The sequence below is a fragment of the Lissotriton vulgaris genome, chromosome 12 (assembly GCF_964263255.1).
Source record: "Lissotriton vulgaris chromosome 12, aLisVul1.2, whole genome shotgun sequence".
In the NCBI taxonomy this organism is placed as follows: domain Eukaryota; kingdom Metazoa; phylum Chordata; class Amphibia; order Caudata; family Salamandridae; genus Lissotriton; species Lissotriton vulgaris.
Genome location: NC_141700.1, coordinates 49,918,346 through 49,932,152, shown reverse-complemented (window position 1 = coordinate 49,932,152; position 13,807 = coordinate 49,918,346). Strand labels below are relative to the sequence as shown.

At 52.2% G+C, this 13,807-nt stretch overlaps 1 protein-coding gene across 3 annotated transcripts in view; it reads right to left on the bottom strand.

Moving 5' to 3' along the window:
• Nucleotides 1-13,807, bottom strand: part of UPF1 (UPF1 RNA helicase and ATPase) — a 382,560-nt gene that overhangs the window by 48,884 nt on the left and 319,869 nt on the right. For all 3 annotated transcript variants that reach the window (XM_086947036.1, XM_086947037.1, XM_086947035.1), the window contains exon 21: nt 5,116-5,277. In XM_086947036.1, the coding sequence (XP_086803162.1) occupies nt 5,116-5,277 (162 nt within the window). The remainder of the gene's footprint in view (nt 1-5,115; nt 5,278-13,807) is intronic.

Sequence of the window (13,807 nt, the reverse complement as noted above, 5' to 3'; positions counted from 1 at the left end):
CGTGGGGAGACGCATCCGTCACGACAGTCTGTGTGGAAATGTCCTTGTGAAAGAGAACCCGTCTTAGGAGATTCTCAGCTGCACACTACCACCTCAGAGACTGAAGATCACACAGAGAAAGTCGTATCTTGTCGCCCAAGGATCCATTCCTCTAATCCCACTGATCCTCCAAGCACCCCTGCAAAGGTCTCCTGAGCAGCCGTGCGTGTGGCGTGAGGAACATACAAGAGGCCACCGACCCCAGTAGAGAAGACACCGTCTCCACTACCGTAGATGGGGTGGTCACAAGAGCCTGAGCCTTCCCAAGGGGAGATAATCGACTCTCCACCGAAGGAGACACGCTTGCTGACAGCGTATTGACGGAGGCTCCCAAGTACTGTATGCACTGGACCGGAATGGGGACAGACTCGGACATGTTGATGTGCAACCCCAGCTCGTTCCAGAGAACGCACGTCCTCCCGAAGTGTGCCTGAGCTTCCGAGAAGGAGGAGGCCCTGATCAACCAATCGTCCAGGCACGGTTAGAGAAGCCACCTCGTTTTTCCACAGGCGTGCAGCTACCACTGCCATGCACTTCGAGAATAGGCTGGGCGCAGACTTCAGCCCGACTGTCAGTACTGTGTACTGATAATGCTGGGCGCAGACCTGGAATCGCAGGAACTCCCTGTGTGCAATGAGCACATGGGAGTATGCATCCCGTAGATCTATGGCACCAAGCCAATCTCCCTGTTGCAGCAGAGCATAACCTGATGCAACGACAGCATGCGAAACTCCTCTACTGCGAATCCACTTGTTTGCTTGTCGCAAATCCAGAATGGGCCGGAACTCGTTCCTGTCCTTCTCCTGAACCAGAAGAACCGGGAGTACAGACCTCTCCTCTTTTGAGACAGAGGTACATCCTCTATCGCCCTTGTCCTAGACAGGATAACGGCCTCTGCTTAAAGCTCGCACCGCTGAAACCGCGAGCCGACCGGAGGAAGTGCTGGAGGAGGGCCGATGAACCGAAGACTGACTTAGACCCAGCCGGCCTTTGTTCGCCGAGGAGCCACAAGCTCTCCCGCGTATGCCCACAATCTACTTGTAAAGCATTAAATGGCGGCCCGGGACCACCGGAAAATCCTGGGAGGAAAAAACGCCGCTAGAAAGGGCAGAAGGCCTCAGGCCGTTCCCCATGCCCCAAACCTACAGCCGACCAAAAGTCTCCGATTCAGACTTCATGCGGGCCACCCACTACTCTCATGGCAACCCCAGGGTTGCCCAAAGAACGGGAGAGTAGAAGCACACTGCTGAGCCGCAGGCTGCAGAGACGTCAGGCAAATAAAAGTATGGCAATGTAGGACAAACCCACAATACCTGGGGGTCGGCAGGAGAGAAAAACTCCGCTCCGACACTGATGCCTAGATCCGAAACTATCAGGCCCATTAGACCACCTCTTGTAAGGCTTCCCTCCTGTCTCTCGGCAGAGGAACCACAAATCAGTGAAGAAAAACCCCCCCACAGAGGGATCTCCCAACAACGGGCCAACAACCGCGGGCCACAGCGCGAGGCCTACATGCAGCCACCCCTGCGACCAAGTCAGGAGCACGGTCGGAGCCAGAACCTCCTGCCAGGCGGTAGTGGACGAAAGGTAAGTCCCGCCAACCAGTAACGAGTCGGAGAGGGACTCCCCGTACTCATGGCAGACGCATCCCTGGCATCAAGGCACGGAGGTTCGCAGACTGAGGGGCAAAAGGCCCCTGGGGTGGTGGACGGAAGAGGGAACCGAGGGGATTCTGAAACATCCCCGGTGGTCTCCCCAGTAGTGGTTGAGCAGGAGGCGACCTAGCAGACGTGCAGGCATGCAAGCACTCAAAACTAAGCAAAAGGACAAACGTCCCTCGTGTACACGTGGTGAGTAACCACAAACTCCCCATCAGAAGGGTTCCTCGACGCTGATAAACTGCTCTGCGCCGTGAGTGGAAGGTGCCGGGAACACCAAAGTCCCCTCTACGACGGGGGGCTCACCAAGGAGCGAGGCCTGGAACCAGACCCAGGCGTCAAGAGCCGGCAGTACTCTGCGGCTGTAACCCATGACGCCGACCTCACTACGACGTCACCATCACTAAGACAGTGACTGTCTCTATGACAACCAACACTCAGACGTCAAAATGTGACTAGGTGTCAACCAAGGAGATGCCGAGCCATCCCTAACGGTGACGTCCTGACCCAACGGAAGAGGGCAGAGCCCAAGTTACCAATGCCCCAAAAGGAGCATCACTGTTCTATGACGTTGAGCCTCACCGCTCCATGACGTCTAGCCTCACTGTCCCATGACGTCGAGCATCCCTGCCCCATGACGTCGAGCATCCCTGCCCCATGACGTCGAGCATCCCTGCCCCATGACGTCGAGCATCCCTGCCCCATGACGTCGAGCATCCCTGCCCCATGACGTCGAGCAACACCGCTCCATGACGTCGAGCAACACCGCTCCATGACGTCGAGCAACACCGCTCCATGACGTCGAGCAACACCGCTCCATGACGTTGAGACACTCCATGACGTCGACGTCGAGACACTCCATGACGTCGACGTCGAGACACTCCATGACGTCGACGTCGAGACACTCCATGACGTCGACGTCGAGACACTCCATGACGTCGACGTCGAGACACTCCATGACGTCGACGTCGAGACACTCCATGACGTCGACGTCGAGACACTCCATGACGTCGAGACACTCCATGACGTCGACGTCGAGACACTTCATGCTCGAGGCCCTTCATGACGTCGAGGCCCTTCATGACGTCGAGGCACTTCATGACGTCGAGGCACTTCATGACGTCGACGTCGAGGCACTTCATGACGTCGACGTCGAGGTACTCCATGACGTCGACACTCCACGACGTAGACGTCGAGGCACTCCACGACGTCGACGTCGAGGCACTCCATGACGTCGACGTCGAGGCACTCCATGACGTCGACGTCGAGGCACTCCATGACGTTGACGTCGAGGCACTCCATGACGTTGACGTCGAGGCACTCCATGACGTCGACGTCGAGGTATGACGTCGACGCCGAGGCACTCCATGACGTCCAGGCACTCCACGTGCCGACTGGAACCGCGTCATAGCTCAGACGTGCCCTTACTGGGGATAACCCCAGAGATTACAGCATGGGACTCGGTAGAGGAGCTACCCTCACCTCACCCAGAGGCTGAAGATGCCTTCAAACTCCTCTGTTTGAAACCTGGAAGCCGAAGCCCCCTAGAAAAGAAGGTACAGAGAAGACAGGTGTCCAAAGACACAGGCAAGCACAGAGTACAAACCCTGTGAGCTTCAGCTTTGGCCTTCAGTTCAGCTGCAGACAAAGCACATGTCAGACTAGAAATAGTCTAAAGATAAAAAGACTGCAGAAATTCTGCCAAAAAACCACAGCAGAATGCAGATAAAGGCCAAAGACGTCGAGTGAAGCTACAAAAATCCAAAAATATCACAAAAATAGTATAGAAAAAGCTCAGAAAAGAAGAGCTAATGCTCCAGGGTCCTGCTAGCAGGAGCCGGAAAAAAGAACTGAAGGTGAAAGGGACCTGCACTGCATTCTGGGATACTGTGAGGCTTTTGGGAAGTTCTCTTAAAGGCACAGTATCCTGTTTTAAGCCACATAATGGCAGCCTATGGGGCTTGTCTGTCCACTCCTTCCTCTCTATCATTCCAGAGGGTTTTGCTGTTCAAAGCAAGGTTTTTCTCTGTGGAAAACCCTGGACAGGCTGTGCTGTTGTGGTTTTTGGTGGAATTTCCAGTTGAAGTATTGGACAGTGTAGCCTGTGGATATAGGCTGCATTATCTGTCTTTAAATTCTCTCTTAAGTGTCTATGCATTTCTGCATTTTTTGACAGCTTAAGAGATTATTTTTGATTGCTCCGGGGTCCGCGCACATGGGCGGGACTATTCACTAGATTATGACTATAACAGAGATCCCCTACTACAGAAGTGATGGCTACTAAAAAGGCTAACTTCCAAGATAGGAATTGGAGAGGGCAATTATGCAAGAGTTCAAACAGTGGTCCTTCAAGTCTGGTAAGTACAATGTTAAGCTTCAAGGCAGGTGCAGCAGGAAGCCTGGTGGAATTACTGTTTTAAGGCCTTCCATGAATGCCTTAATAACTGGTACTTTGAACAATGAGAAATGTTGTCTATTTTTCCAGGTAGTCTGCTACTGTAGCTAGATGTAGGTTATTGAAGTGTACGCTAGTCCACTAGTTTGCAAATGTAGTAGATAGCAGATAATGTTTTGAACAGTTGCAACAAAGGGGTCAATGCATTTACCACAGCAGTAGAAAACAAATCTTTACCACTTTGCAGCGTAACACACCCTGGTTGTAGGTTTACATGCCTCTCTGAGAAGGGTCATAAATGTAGTATTTAGGTGGTGTCCCCAGTCCTGGACCACAGAGCTGCAAAGACACCCTGAAGCAGAGGCCAGAAGACAATAAATGCATTGGCCCCAGCCCTACCGGCCTGTCTCCAGCTTCACGACCCTGCAACCGGTCATGCAACAGTAACCTCTGAAACCCCTGGGAGGACTGCTGCCTTCGAAAAATTCCCTAATCTATTGTGGACACCTGACCTGTCCAGAAGAAACAGACTCCATAGACACTTGATCCAGGGCGATCCGCGTCCCCAGCCCAAATGGCCAGAAGTTAAAGTCTTAAAGTAATAGGGTCAGTTTTCATGGACGGGAGCAACACACCAAAAGGAGGGACAAATAGAAGAGATTTACCACAGAAAAGCAAGGTTTTGGAAGGGCACACAAAGTGGAAAGCAGTGAGCATGCTCTAAGCCCACAGAATAGATAACAGCATGTCTTGAAGAGAGAGAGCGCATGCGCTGCCTAGGTGAGTCCTATAAAAGGTTTAGTTCATTATTTGCAATGCATACAAATAGACAGAGGTCTATCTTCAATGTGCAAGGCTTGCTCACAGTTACAGCTTCTAAATGTGCAATAAACTAGTGATTAGTGGGAAAGAAAACTAGGAAAAGGGCACTACTGAATCAAGCTCTGGGGTGAGATCTAGAAAATGTGACAAACTTTTCCAATCTGGACTTTTAGTGAATACAAAATGAATGAGTTTGTATACCTGCAGCTGGACCATTCGCCTGGCCAAAGTATCCTGGTGGTGGCATTGGTGGCATCACAAGGTTGAAAGGAATAGGAATGTTCATAGCAGCCACATGGTTTGGCCCAGAACTTATCATGCCAATCTGATCATGAGTTTGGAAGTACATATTTGAAGGCCTTCCTGTGTGGGGGGGAAAAATTCAACTGTTTAGTCAGAATGTATTGCATAGGTTTCTAGAAAACAGGGAGTAACTAGGGAACATGCATGCAGTATATGAATTTACTCTGTTTTTTATTGTTTAACTGATTGTAATTTTAATAAATTTAGACTGTAAACGATTCTATCTCAGTGTGGAAAACCTATTTTTGTGTTAGTTTAATACCTATTGCATTTTGTGACCTTTTCTCCCTAAATAGGAAAGGCCAATAGTTACTAGTCGACTATTTAACTCCAGGGATCTCCCTTTTTGACTAACATGCATGCATACCTAGACATACTTAAAACACGGATCACAAAGTAAATGTGTTGGAACCTAATGTTGTCAGGTCACCTAGGGTAGCCTGGCCTAGGGTAAGTCAATCTCTAATAGAGGCACATGTGTGAAGGTTGCACACCACCCAGCAGTAACTCAAGGAAATTCCACTCAAAAATGACGCTACACCAATCTTTGTGGAAAAATATGGTTTGCTTTATAAAAATAGTATGGTTTCTCTATATATTTTCTTTATGTCTACACCACTATTTCTCCTTTTATTCCTTCTCACTTAATTTCACAAGTATCATTTCACATTTCTTTTGGTATATCCTTAACAGTACAGGAAAATTGCATTTAACAGTGACTTTTTCAATTACTATCAGTCTGCATAAAGTTCCCACAATTCAGTTTACCAGCATTAATGTACGTTACAGGGGTTTTCAGAAGCAGTGACTGGCCACCTTACAAGTTCAAGTAGAACCGGGACCTTCAGAATAGATAGATAGACTCCAGTTATCCCCCTGATTACAACCACAAGGTGGGATGGTTAACAACCCCCCACTCTACTACTCTGGTAGATTCTTCTCTAACCCTGCCACAAGGAGGTTTGTGTATCATTACCACTTAAACAACATTCCAGGACAGTTTTAATCTGAACGGGTTCCCCTGTGGAAGTCTTGAGGACACTTGATAGATGTAGTTCACTCTAGCGTGGCAGACCACCAGGTATCGCTCCCTGGCCCTTCGATCCCAAGGTCTCCAAACTCTTCCCCCTTCACCCCCTCCTTACTTCGTTTCGCTGGGCCTCCTGGGCCAAAGTTCCGGTTCGCCAGGGGAGGGAAGTTCGATGTGCCACAGCCCGCTATTTGACCCTCTTCACCCGCTAATCCAGCCCCATGTGGTGAGAGCTGACGCGGGGAGAACAGGCCACACAAGCAGAAGGGAGCCGGCGCTTGCCTCACGCCCGGTTCCTCCTTGGACGCTGTCTCCGCCTTCGTTGAAGAAGGCAGCCTTACTGGGCATGCGCGAGGGGGGTAGCGACTCTCGGATAGCGCCTGCTCCGCTCCGGGGTTCCGCCTTCCTCTGCAGTCCAGCCGGGAGTTCCTTTAGCCCTCCACTGGGCCTGCGCGGCGCACAGGACGCCTTCACTCCTCTGGAGCTGCCCGCCTTCACACGCTGGTTACCGCTTCGCGCTACTAAGCATGCGCGGAGACCAGCGTCTCTGATCTCCTACTCCCGCCCAGCAGCTCCGCTAAAATCCCTTGCCTCCGCCTCACAGAGCCTTCGACCGGTGCAGGGAGTTTCACTGCCACTTCTCAGGGCGAACGGTAAGGCAAATCAAAGGGAGAGGATTTTACTCAGTTCGCAGTGAGGCTTAAGGCTAGCAGGGGCCCGAGGATCTCAACAAGGGGGAGGGGGGGAGTGGGCAACTAAAATCTCTGAGCTGCCTCACTCGGATAACAAGGTCCCACCAGAGGGTTTAGTTAAAGGCAAAGGGGGGAACGTCTACCAGAAGAGGCTGTCAAACTTTCTGTGAAACTAACTTCTCTCTGTGCGTCCACCTCCTCTCACCACCACCTTACTCCTCTCACTCTCTAAACTACATAAAATGGCTTCCTGACCCCTGCCCTTATATAGCCTGTCCACACAGGGTCCAGAAGGTTCTGGAAGGCCCCAATGTTAGTCTATGAGGGCATTCTAGGGAATGGCAGTTGTGACAGTTGGTAGCCACCATTTTGTGACTAAGTGAATTCCTGTCAGGAAAGGCATCTAGGCCTGAGGTGAAAAACTATGAGGGCAAAAGAGCACCTATCCCCCAGACCAACACCATAAAACCTAGTGGGCACAAAAAGATACAAAGGTGTGAGGGGCAAAAAGGGGACAAAATAAATAACAAATTAGAGGAACTACGCAAAGGGCCAGACAGGTCTAACACGCGTCCCCCCCAGCTGAAAGTGGGGAGAGCTACCCAACCCCTTGGGAGTCCTCATCACTAAGGCGGAAATACCTAGAGAGACCGTCTGCATTGGCGTGATCTACTCCAGGTCGATGTTCCACCCGGAAGTTCATTCCCTGTAGGGAGATGGACCATCTCAGCAACTTGGGATTCTCCCCCTTCATCTGCATCAGCCAACGAAGGGGTCGGTGGTCAGTCTGAACCAGGAAGTGCGAGCCAAACAGGTATGGCCGCAGCTTCTTCAGAGCCCACACCACCGCGAAAGCTTCCCTCTCAATTGCACTCCACTTCTGTTCCCGGGGAAGCAGTCTCCTGGATAAGAAAACTACAGGTTGATCCAGGCCCTCTTCATTCAATTGCGATAACACTGCCCCAATGCCATGTTCTGATGCATCTGTCTGGACAATGAACTCCTTGGAGAAGTCTGGGGCCCTCAGGACCGGTGCTGCACACATTGCCTGCTTCAGTTTTTCAAAGGCTTGCTGACAAGCCTCTGTCCAGACTACCCGTCGAGGTTGTTTCTTTGAGGTGAGCTCTGTGAGAGGCGCTACAATAGTGCCATACCCCTTAACAAAGCGACGGTAGTAGCCTGTGAGGCCCAGGAAAGCTCGGACCTCAGTCTGTGTCTTGGGGGGTTCCCAGGCCATGATTGCCTCAATCTTTGCCTGCAGGGGCTGCACTGTCCCCTACCCACCAAGTGTCCAAGATACACAACCGACCCCTGCCCAACCGACCCCTGCCCAATCTGACATTTGCTGGCCTTGATTGTCAATCCAGCTTGTTTCAGGGCCTGGAGAACTGCTTGCAAATGTTGCAAATGGTCCTCCCAACTGCTACTGAAGACAGCAATGTCATTCAGATAAGCAGCGGAGAAACCTCATTCCAGAGAGGACCTGATTCACCAGCCGCTGAAAAGTGGCAGGGGCATTCTTGAGCCCAAAGGGCATCACGCAAAATTGGAAGTGTCCCTCAAGCGTGGAGAAGGCTGACCTTTCCTTTGCTCCATCTGTCAGGGAGATCTGCCAGTACCCTGAAGTGAGGTCAAAGGTACTTAGATATTGGGCAGCTCCCAGCCGGTCAATTAATTCATCCGCCCTAGGGATCGGATGAGCATCAGTTTTTGTAACTGAGTTTAGTCCCCGGTAATCCACACAGAACCTCAATTCTGGAGTGGTGCCTGGTGGAGCGGCTTTTGGTACTAGAACCACCGGACTGGACCAAGGGCTGTTGGAAGGTTCTATAACTCCTAGCTCCAGCATCTTGGCAACCTCACCATGGATGCTAGCCTTCACCTTGTCGGACAGCCGGTAGGTCTTTGACTTTACTGGTAGGATGTCCCCTGTGTCCACATCATGGGTACACAGGTGAGTCCTTCCCGGGACAAGGGAGAACAGCGTAGAATACTGCTCCAGTATCTGGCGACAGTCCTCCCGCTGTTCAGGAGTTAGGGTTGGAGAGAGAATCACTCCCTCCACTGACCCATCCTTTTCTTGAGACGAGAACAAGTCTGGGATAGGTTCGCTTTCCGCTTCCTCTCCCCCATCAGTCACCATCATTAAGATGACTTCGGGCCTCTCATGGTGGGGTTTGAGTCGGTTGGCATGAAGCACCCGTAGGAGCTGTCGTGGGGTCTTAAGGTCCACCAGGTAGGTGGCCTTACCCTTCTTCTCCAACACCTCAAAGGGGCCTGTCCAGCGATCCTGGAGGGCACTTAGCTCTCCAGGATCCATCACCCACACTTTCTGGCCAGGCTCCAACTCCACCGGGTGAGCGTTGTGGTCATACCACTCTTTCATCACTGCCTGGTTGGCCTCCAAGTTGTCAGAAGCTTGCTTCCACAACTTCGCCATTTGGCTCCTGAAGGCCAGCATGTAGCTCACCACATCCTGGGGGGGTTTCCTGGGAGACTTTTCCCATCCATCCTTCACCAGGCTGAGAGGACCGCGTACAGGGTGCCCATACAGAAGCTCGAAGGGGCTGAAGCCCACTCCCTTCTGTGGCACTTCCCTGTAGGAAAATAGCAAACAGGGTAGGAGGACGTCCCATTTCCTCCGCAGGCTTTCAGGCAGACTTTTGATCATGCCCTTCAAGGTCTTGTTGAACCTTTCTACCAGTCCATTTGACTGGGGGTGATAAGGAGTGGTGAACCGGTAGGTCACTCCACACTCCTTCCACATTGCCTGCATGTACGCTGACAAAGTTGGTCCCCCTGTCGGACACAACCTCTTTGGGGAAACCCACTCGGGTAAAGATCCCCATTAGGGCCTTAGCCACCACAGGTGCAGTGACAGTCCTCAGAGGAATTGCCTCTGGGTACCGTGTGGCATGATCCACCAGAACCAGGATAAACCTGTGACCAGCTGTTGTTGGTGGATCCAATGGCCCCACAATGTCGATGCCCACCCTTTCAAAGGGGGTGCTAACGACAGGAAGTGGTTCCAGGGGAGCTTTCAGCTTCACCCCTGTTTTCCCACTGGCCTGGCAGGATACACATGTCCGACAGTAGGTGTTGGACGCCACTTTCATCTGAGGCCAGTAAAAGTGGGGGACAAGCCGAGCAAAGGTCTTGTCCTGACCTAAGTGTCCTGCCAAGGGTATTGCATGTACCAATTCCAGCAGAAAGGCTCGGTATCGTTGCGGGACTACCAAGGCCCTTGATGAACCAGGTAAGGGTATCTTGGGTTCACTGTAGAGGAGTCCATCCTCCCAGTAAATATGGTAGTGTCCCGCAACGTCCCCTGCTGCCTGGGCTTCAGCCTGTCGCCTCAGTCCCTCAAGGGTAGGGCACTCCTTCTGGCCCTTACAGAACTCCTCTCTGGTAGGCCCTCCCTCCACATGCCACTCAGCAGGGATGGGCAGGTCCTCCAGAGAAACTACTTCCCCCTCCACGGACTCCTGGTCCACCACCGCAGGTGGCCGATCGGTCACATGGGGTGTGGAAGCCGAAGCAGGCTCTTCCTGTCTTCGGGTCTGTCCCTTTTTGGCAGCGGGTTGGGCCATTGTTCCAGGCTCCAACCCAGGCGAACTCCATCTCTGGGCAGTCGCTGACCTTGTGCTCACACAGGCCCAGTCAGGTGTACCCAGCATCGCAGAGTGCGTCCGGTATTCCACCTCTCTCCAAGCATTGTGGTCCATGTCATTCCCCAGTAGACAATCAACTGGCATGGCAGGGCTTACGGCAACTCGAAGTGAACCTGCAACCCCTTCCCACTCAAAGGGAACCTCAGCCACGGGATAGTGGCCCATTCTGCCGTCAGCCATTGCGGCGGGGTGGAGTACATTGGGAACCACCTGCTCTGGAGACACCAGTTGACTTCTCACCATGGTCATACTGGCTCCTGTATCCCTCAGAGCCTCCCCTCTCTGGCCATTGATGGTGATCCATTGCCCATACTTAGCAGTATTTGCTGGCACCTGGATCTTAGGAACCATCTCCCGTTCTCCCAGGGACACTAAGGTGACACCCGCCCACTCACCCCCCTTATCTAAGGGCAACTCCTCCCCGAGCGATACACTAGCTACTCCCGGGGGTTTTCCTCCGGGGGGAGGGGGTGGTCTCTTTGGGCATCTGACATCTCCCTTATAATGTCCAACACCACCACACTCGAAACAGTGGACAACCCTTGGCTGCTGGCTTTGGCCAGGATGAGGGTTTCTGGGCGGGTTAGCCTTAGGGGTGAAACCTGTTCCCTTTCCCTGGAAATTGTTTTGGGGACCTTTAGAGAACTCCCGCTTTTTATCTCCCCCCCTCCTTCTTCTGAGGGGCGCCCTGTCCGGCCTTTTGGGAATACCCTCCAGTCCCCCTTGAGGACACCCGGGTACTTGCCCAGATGTCCGCCTCCTCTGCAAGCTTCCGGGGGTTGGTCAGCTTGCTGTCCACCAGGTGCTGGCGCAGCTCGGGAAAACATTTCTCGAGTAGATGCTCTTTCAAAAAAAGATCATACAACCCCTCATAATCCTTCACCTTACTGCCCTGTACCCAGCCCTCCAATGCCTTCCTCGCGTAATCTAGGAAGTCCACCCAGTTCTGGGTGCTTAACTTGTGGCTCCCCCTGAACTTCTGGCGATACTTTTCTGGGGTTAACCCAAACTTCCTGATCAATGCTAGCTTCATGGTGGGGTAGTTGGTCTGCTCCTCCGGTTCTAAGGCTAGCAAGGTGTCCCGACCGGTAGGAGGCATGTACTTGTACAACCCACCCCCCCAGTGCTTCTCCTGGATCCCATGGGCTCTTAAGGAGACCTCATAGGCTGCCAGCCATTTGGCTATGTCATCCCCCTGGCTATAGCTGGCAACTATGTCCTTGGGCAAGTAGGGTCTGGACTCCCTGGCTGGTTCTCTAGATTCGCTGCCACCATTCGGAGTAGGAGAGGGTCCCCGTTGCAGGGCCTGGAGTTCTAACTCTTTCAATTTGAATTCATGAGCCATCCTCCGCTCTTCCCTCTCCTGTTCTAGCCTGGCCAACTCCCATTTCAGTTGCCTCATTTCCTTCCTGTCAGTGAGTTCCGCTTCGGTCAAGCTTCCCCCGGAGACACTACTGCCCCTTCTAGAGTAGGTCATTGGTCCTGGGAGTAGGTTTTCCACCTCAGGGTGGAATAATCCCTCTATGACCGTGTCCCGGTCGGTCCCCTCATCCTCCTCCTTCCCTTCCCTGCGTGCTTCCACCCAAGCCCTCAAACTGGTCTGGAGTTCCCCCTTCTTAGCACCACGCTTAAAGAACACCCCCATTTATTGGCAGAAATCCTTTAGCTGGGCCACAGAATAAGTGTCCAGTTCTTCCAGTGCAAATTCCATTTTGCAAAAGGCAATTCAAGGTTAAACACACAAAAAGAATAGAGTTACAAGGCAACCTGAAGCTACCTCCACCCCACCACCAGGAATACATTTGGAAAAAGCAAAAGTAAAAATTAGGAGGGCCGCTAGGAGAAAACTTCAGGTGTAGGTTAGTGGATTACACTCAGTTACTGCAGAGTAGTCGCAACCACAGTCAAGATCCCACCGCTAGACACCAATTTGTTGGAACCTAATGTTGTCAGGTCACCTAGGGTAGCCTGGCCTAGGGTAAGTCAATCTCTAATAGAGGCACATGTGTGAAGGTTGCACACCACCCAGCAGTAACTCAAGGAAATTCCACTCAAAAATGACGCTACACCAATCTTTGTGGAAAAATATGGTTTGCTTTATAAAAATAGTATGGTTTCTCTATATATTTTTCTTTATGTCTACACCACTATTTCTCCTTATATTCCTTCTCACTTAATTTCACAAGTATCATTTCACATTTCTTTTGGTATATCCTTAACAGTACAGGAAAATTGCATTTAACAGTGACTTTTTCAATTACTATCAGTCTGCATAAAGTTCCCACAATTCAGTTTACCAGCATTAATGTATGTTACAGGGGTTTTCAGAAGCAGTGACTGGCCACCTTACAAGTTCAAGTAGAACCGGGACCTTCAGAATAGATAGACTCCAGTTATCCCCCTGATTACAACCACAAGGTGGGATGGTTAACAACCCCCCACTCTACTACTCCGTGTAGATTCTTCTCTAACCCTGCCACAAGGAGGTTTGTGCATCATTACCACTTAAACAACATTCCAGGACAGTTTTAATCTGAACGGGTTCCCCTGTGGAAGTCTTGAGGACACTTGATAGATGTAGTTCACTCTAGCGTGGCAGACCACCAGGTATCGCTCCCTGGCCCTTCGATCCCAAGGTCTCCAAACACTTCCCCCTTCACCCCCTCCTTACTTCGTTTCGCTGGGCCTCCTGGGCCAAAGTTCCGGTTTGCCAGGGGAGGGAAGTTCGATGTGCCACAGCCCGCTATTTGACCCTCTTCACCCGCTAATCCAGCCCCATGTGGTGAGAGCTGACGCGGGGAGAACAGGCCACACAAGCTGAAGGGAGCCGGCGCTTGCCTCACGCCCGGTTCCTCCTTGGACGCTGTCTCCGCCTTCGTTGAAGAAGGCAGCCTTACTGGGCATGCGCGAGGGGGGTAGCGACTCTCGGATAGAGCCTGCTCCGCTCCGGGGTTCCGCCTTCCTCTGCAGTCCAGCCGGGAGTTCCTTTAGCCCTCCACTGGGCCTGCGCGGCGCACAGGAGCCTTCACTGCTCTGGAGCCGCCCGCCTTCACACGCTGGTTACCGCTTCGCGCTACTGAGCATGCGCGGAGACCAGTGGCTATGACCTCCTACTCCAGCCCAGCAGCTCCGCTAAAATCCCTTGCCTCCGCCTCACAGATCCTTCGACCGGTGCAGGGAGTTTCACTGCCACTTCT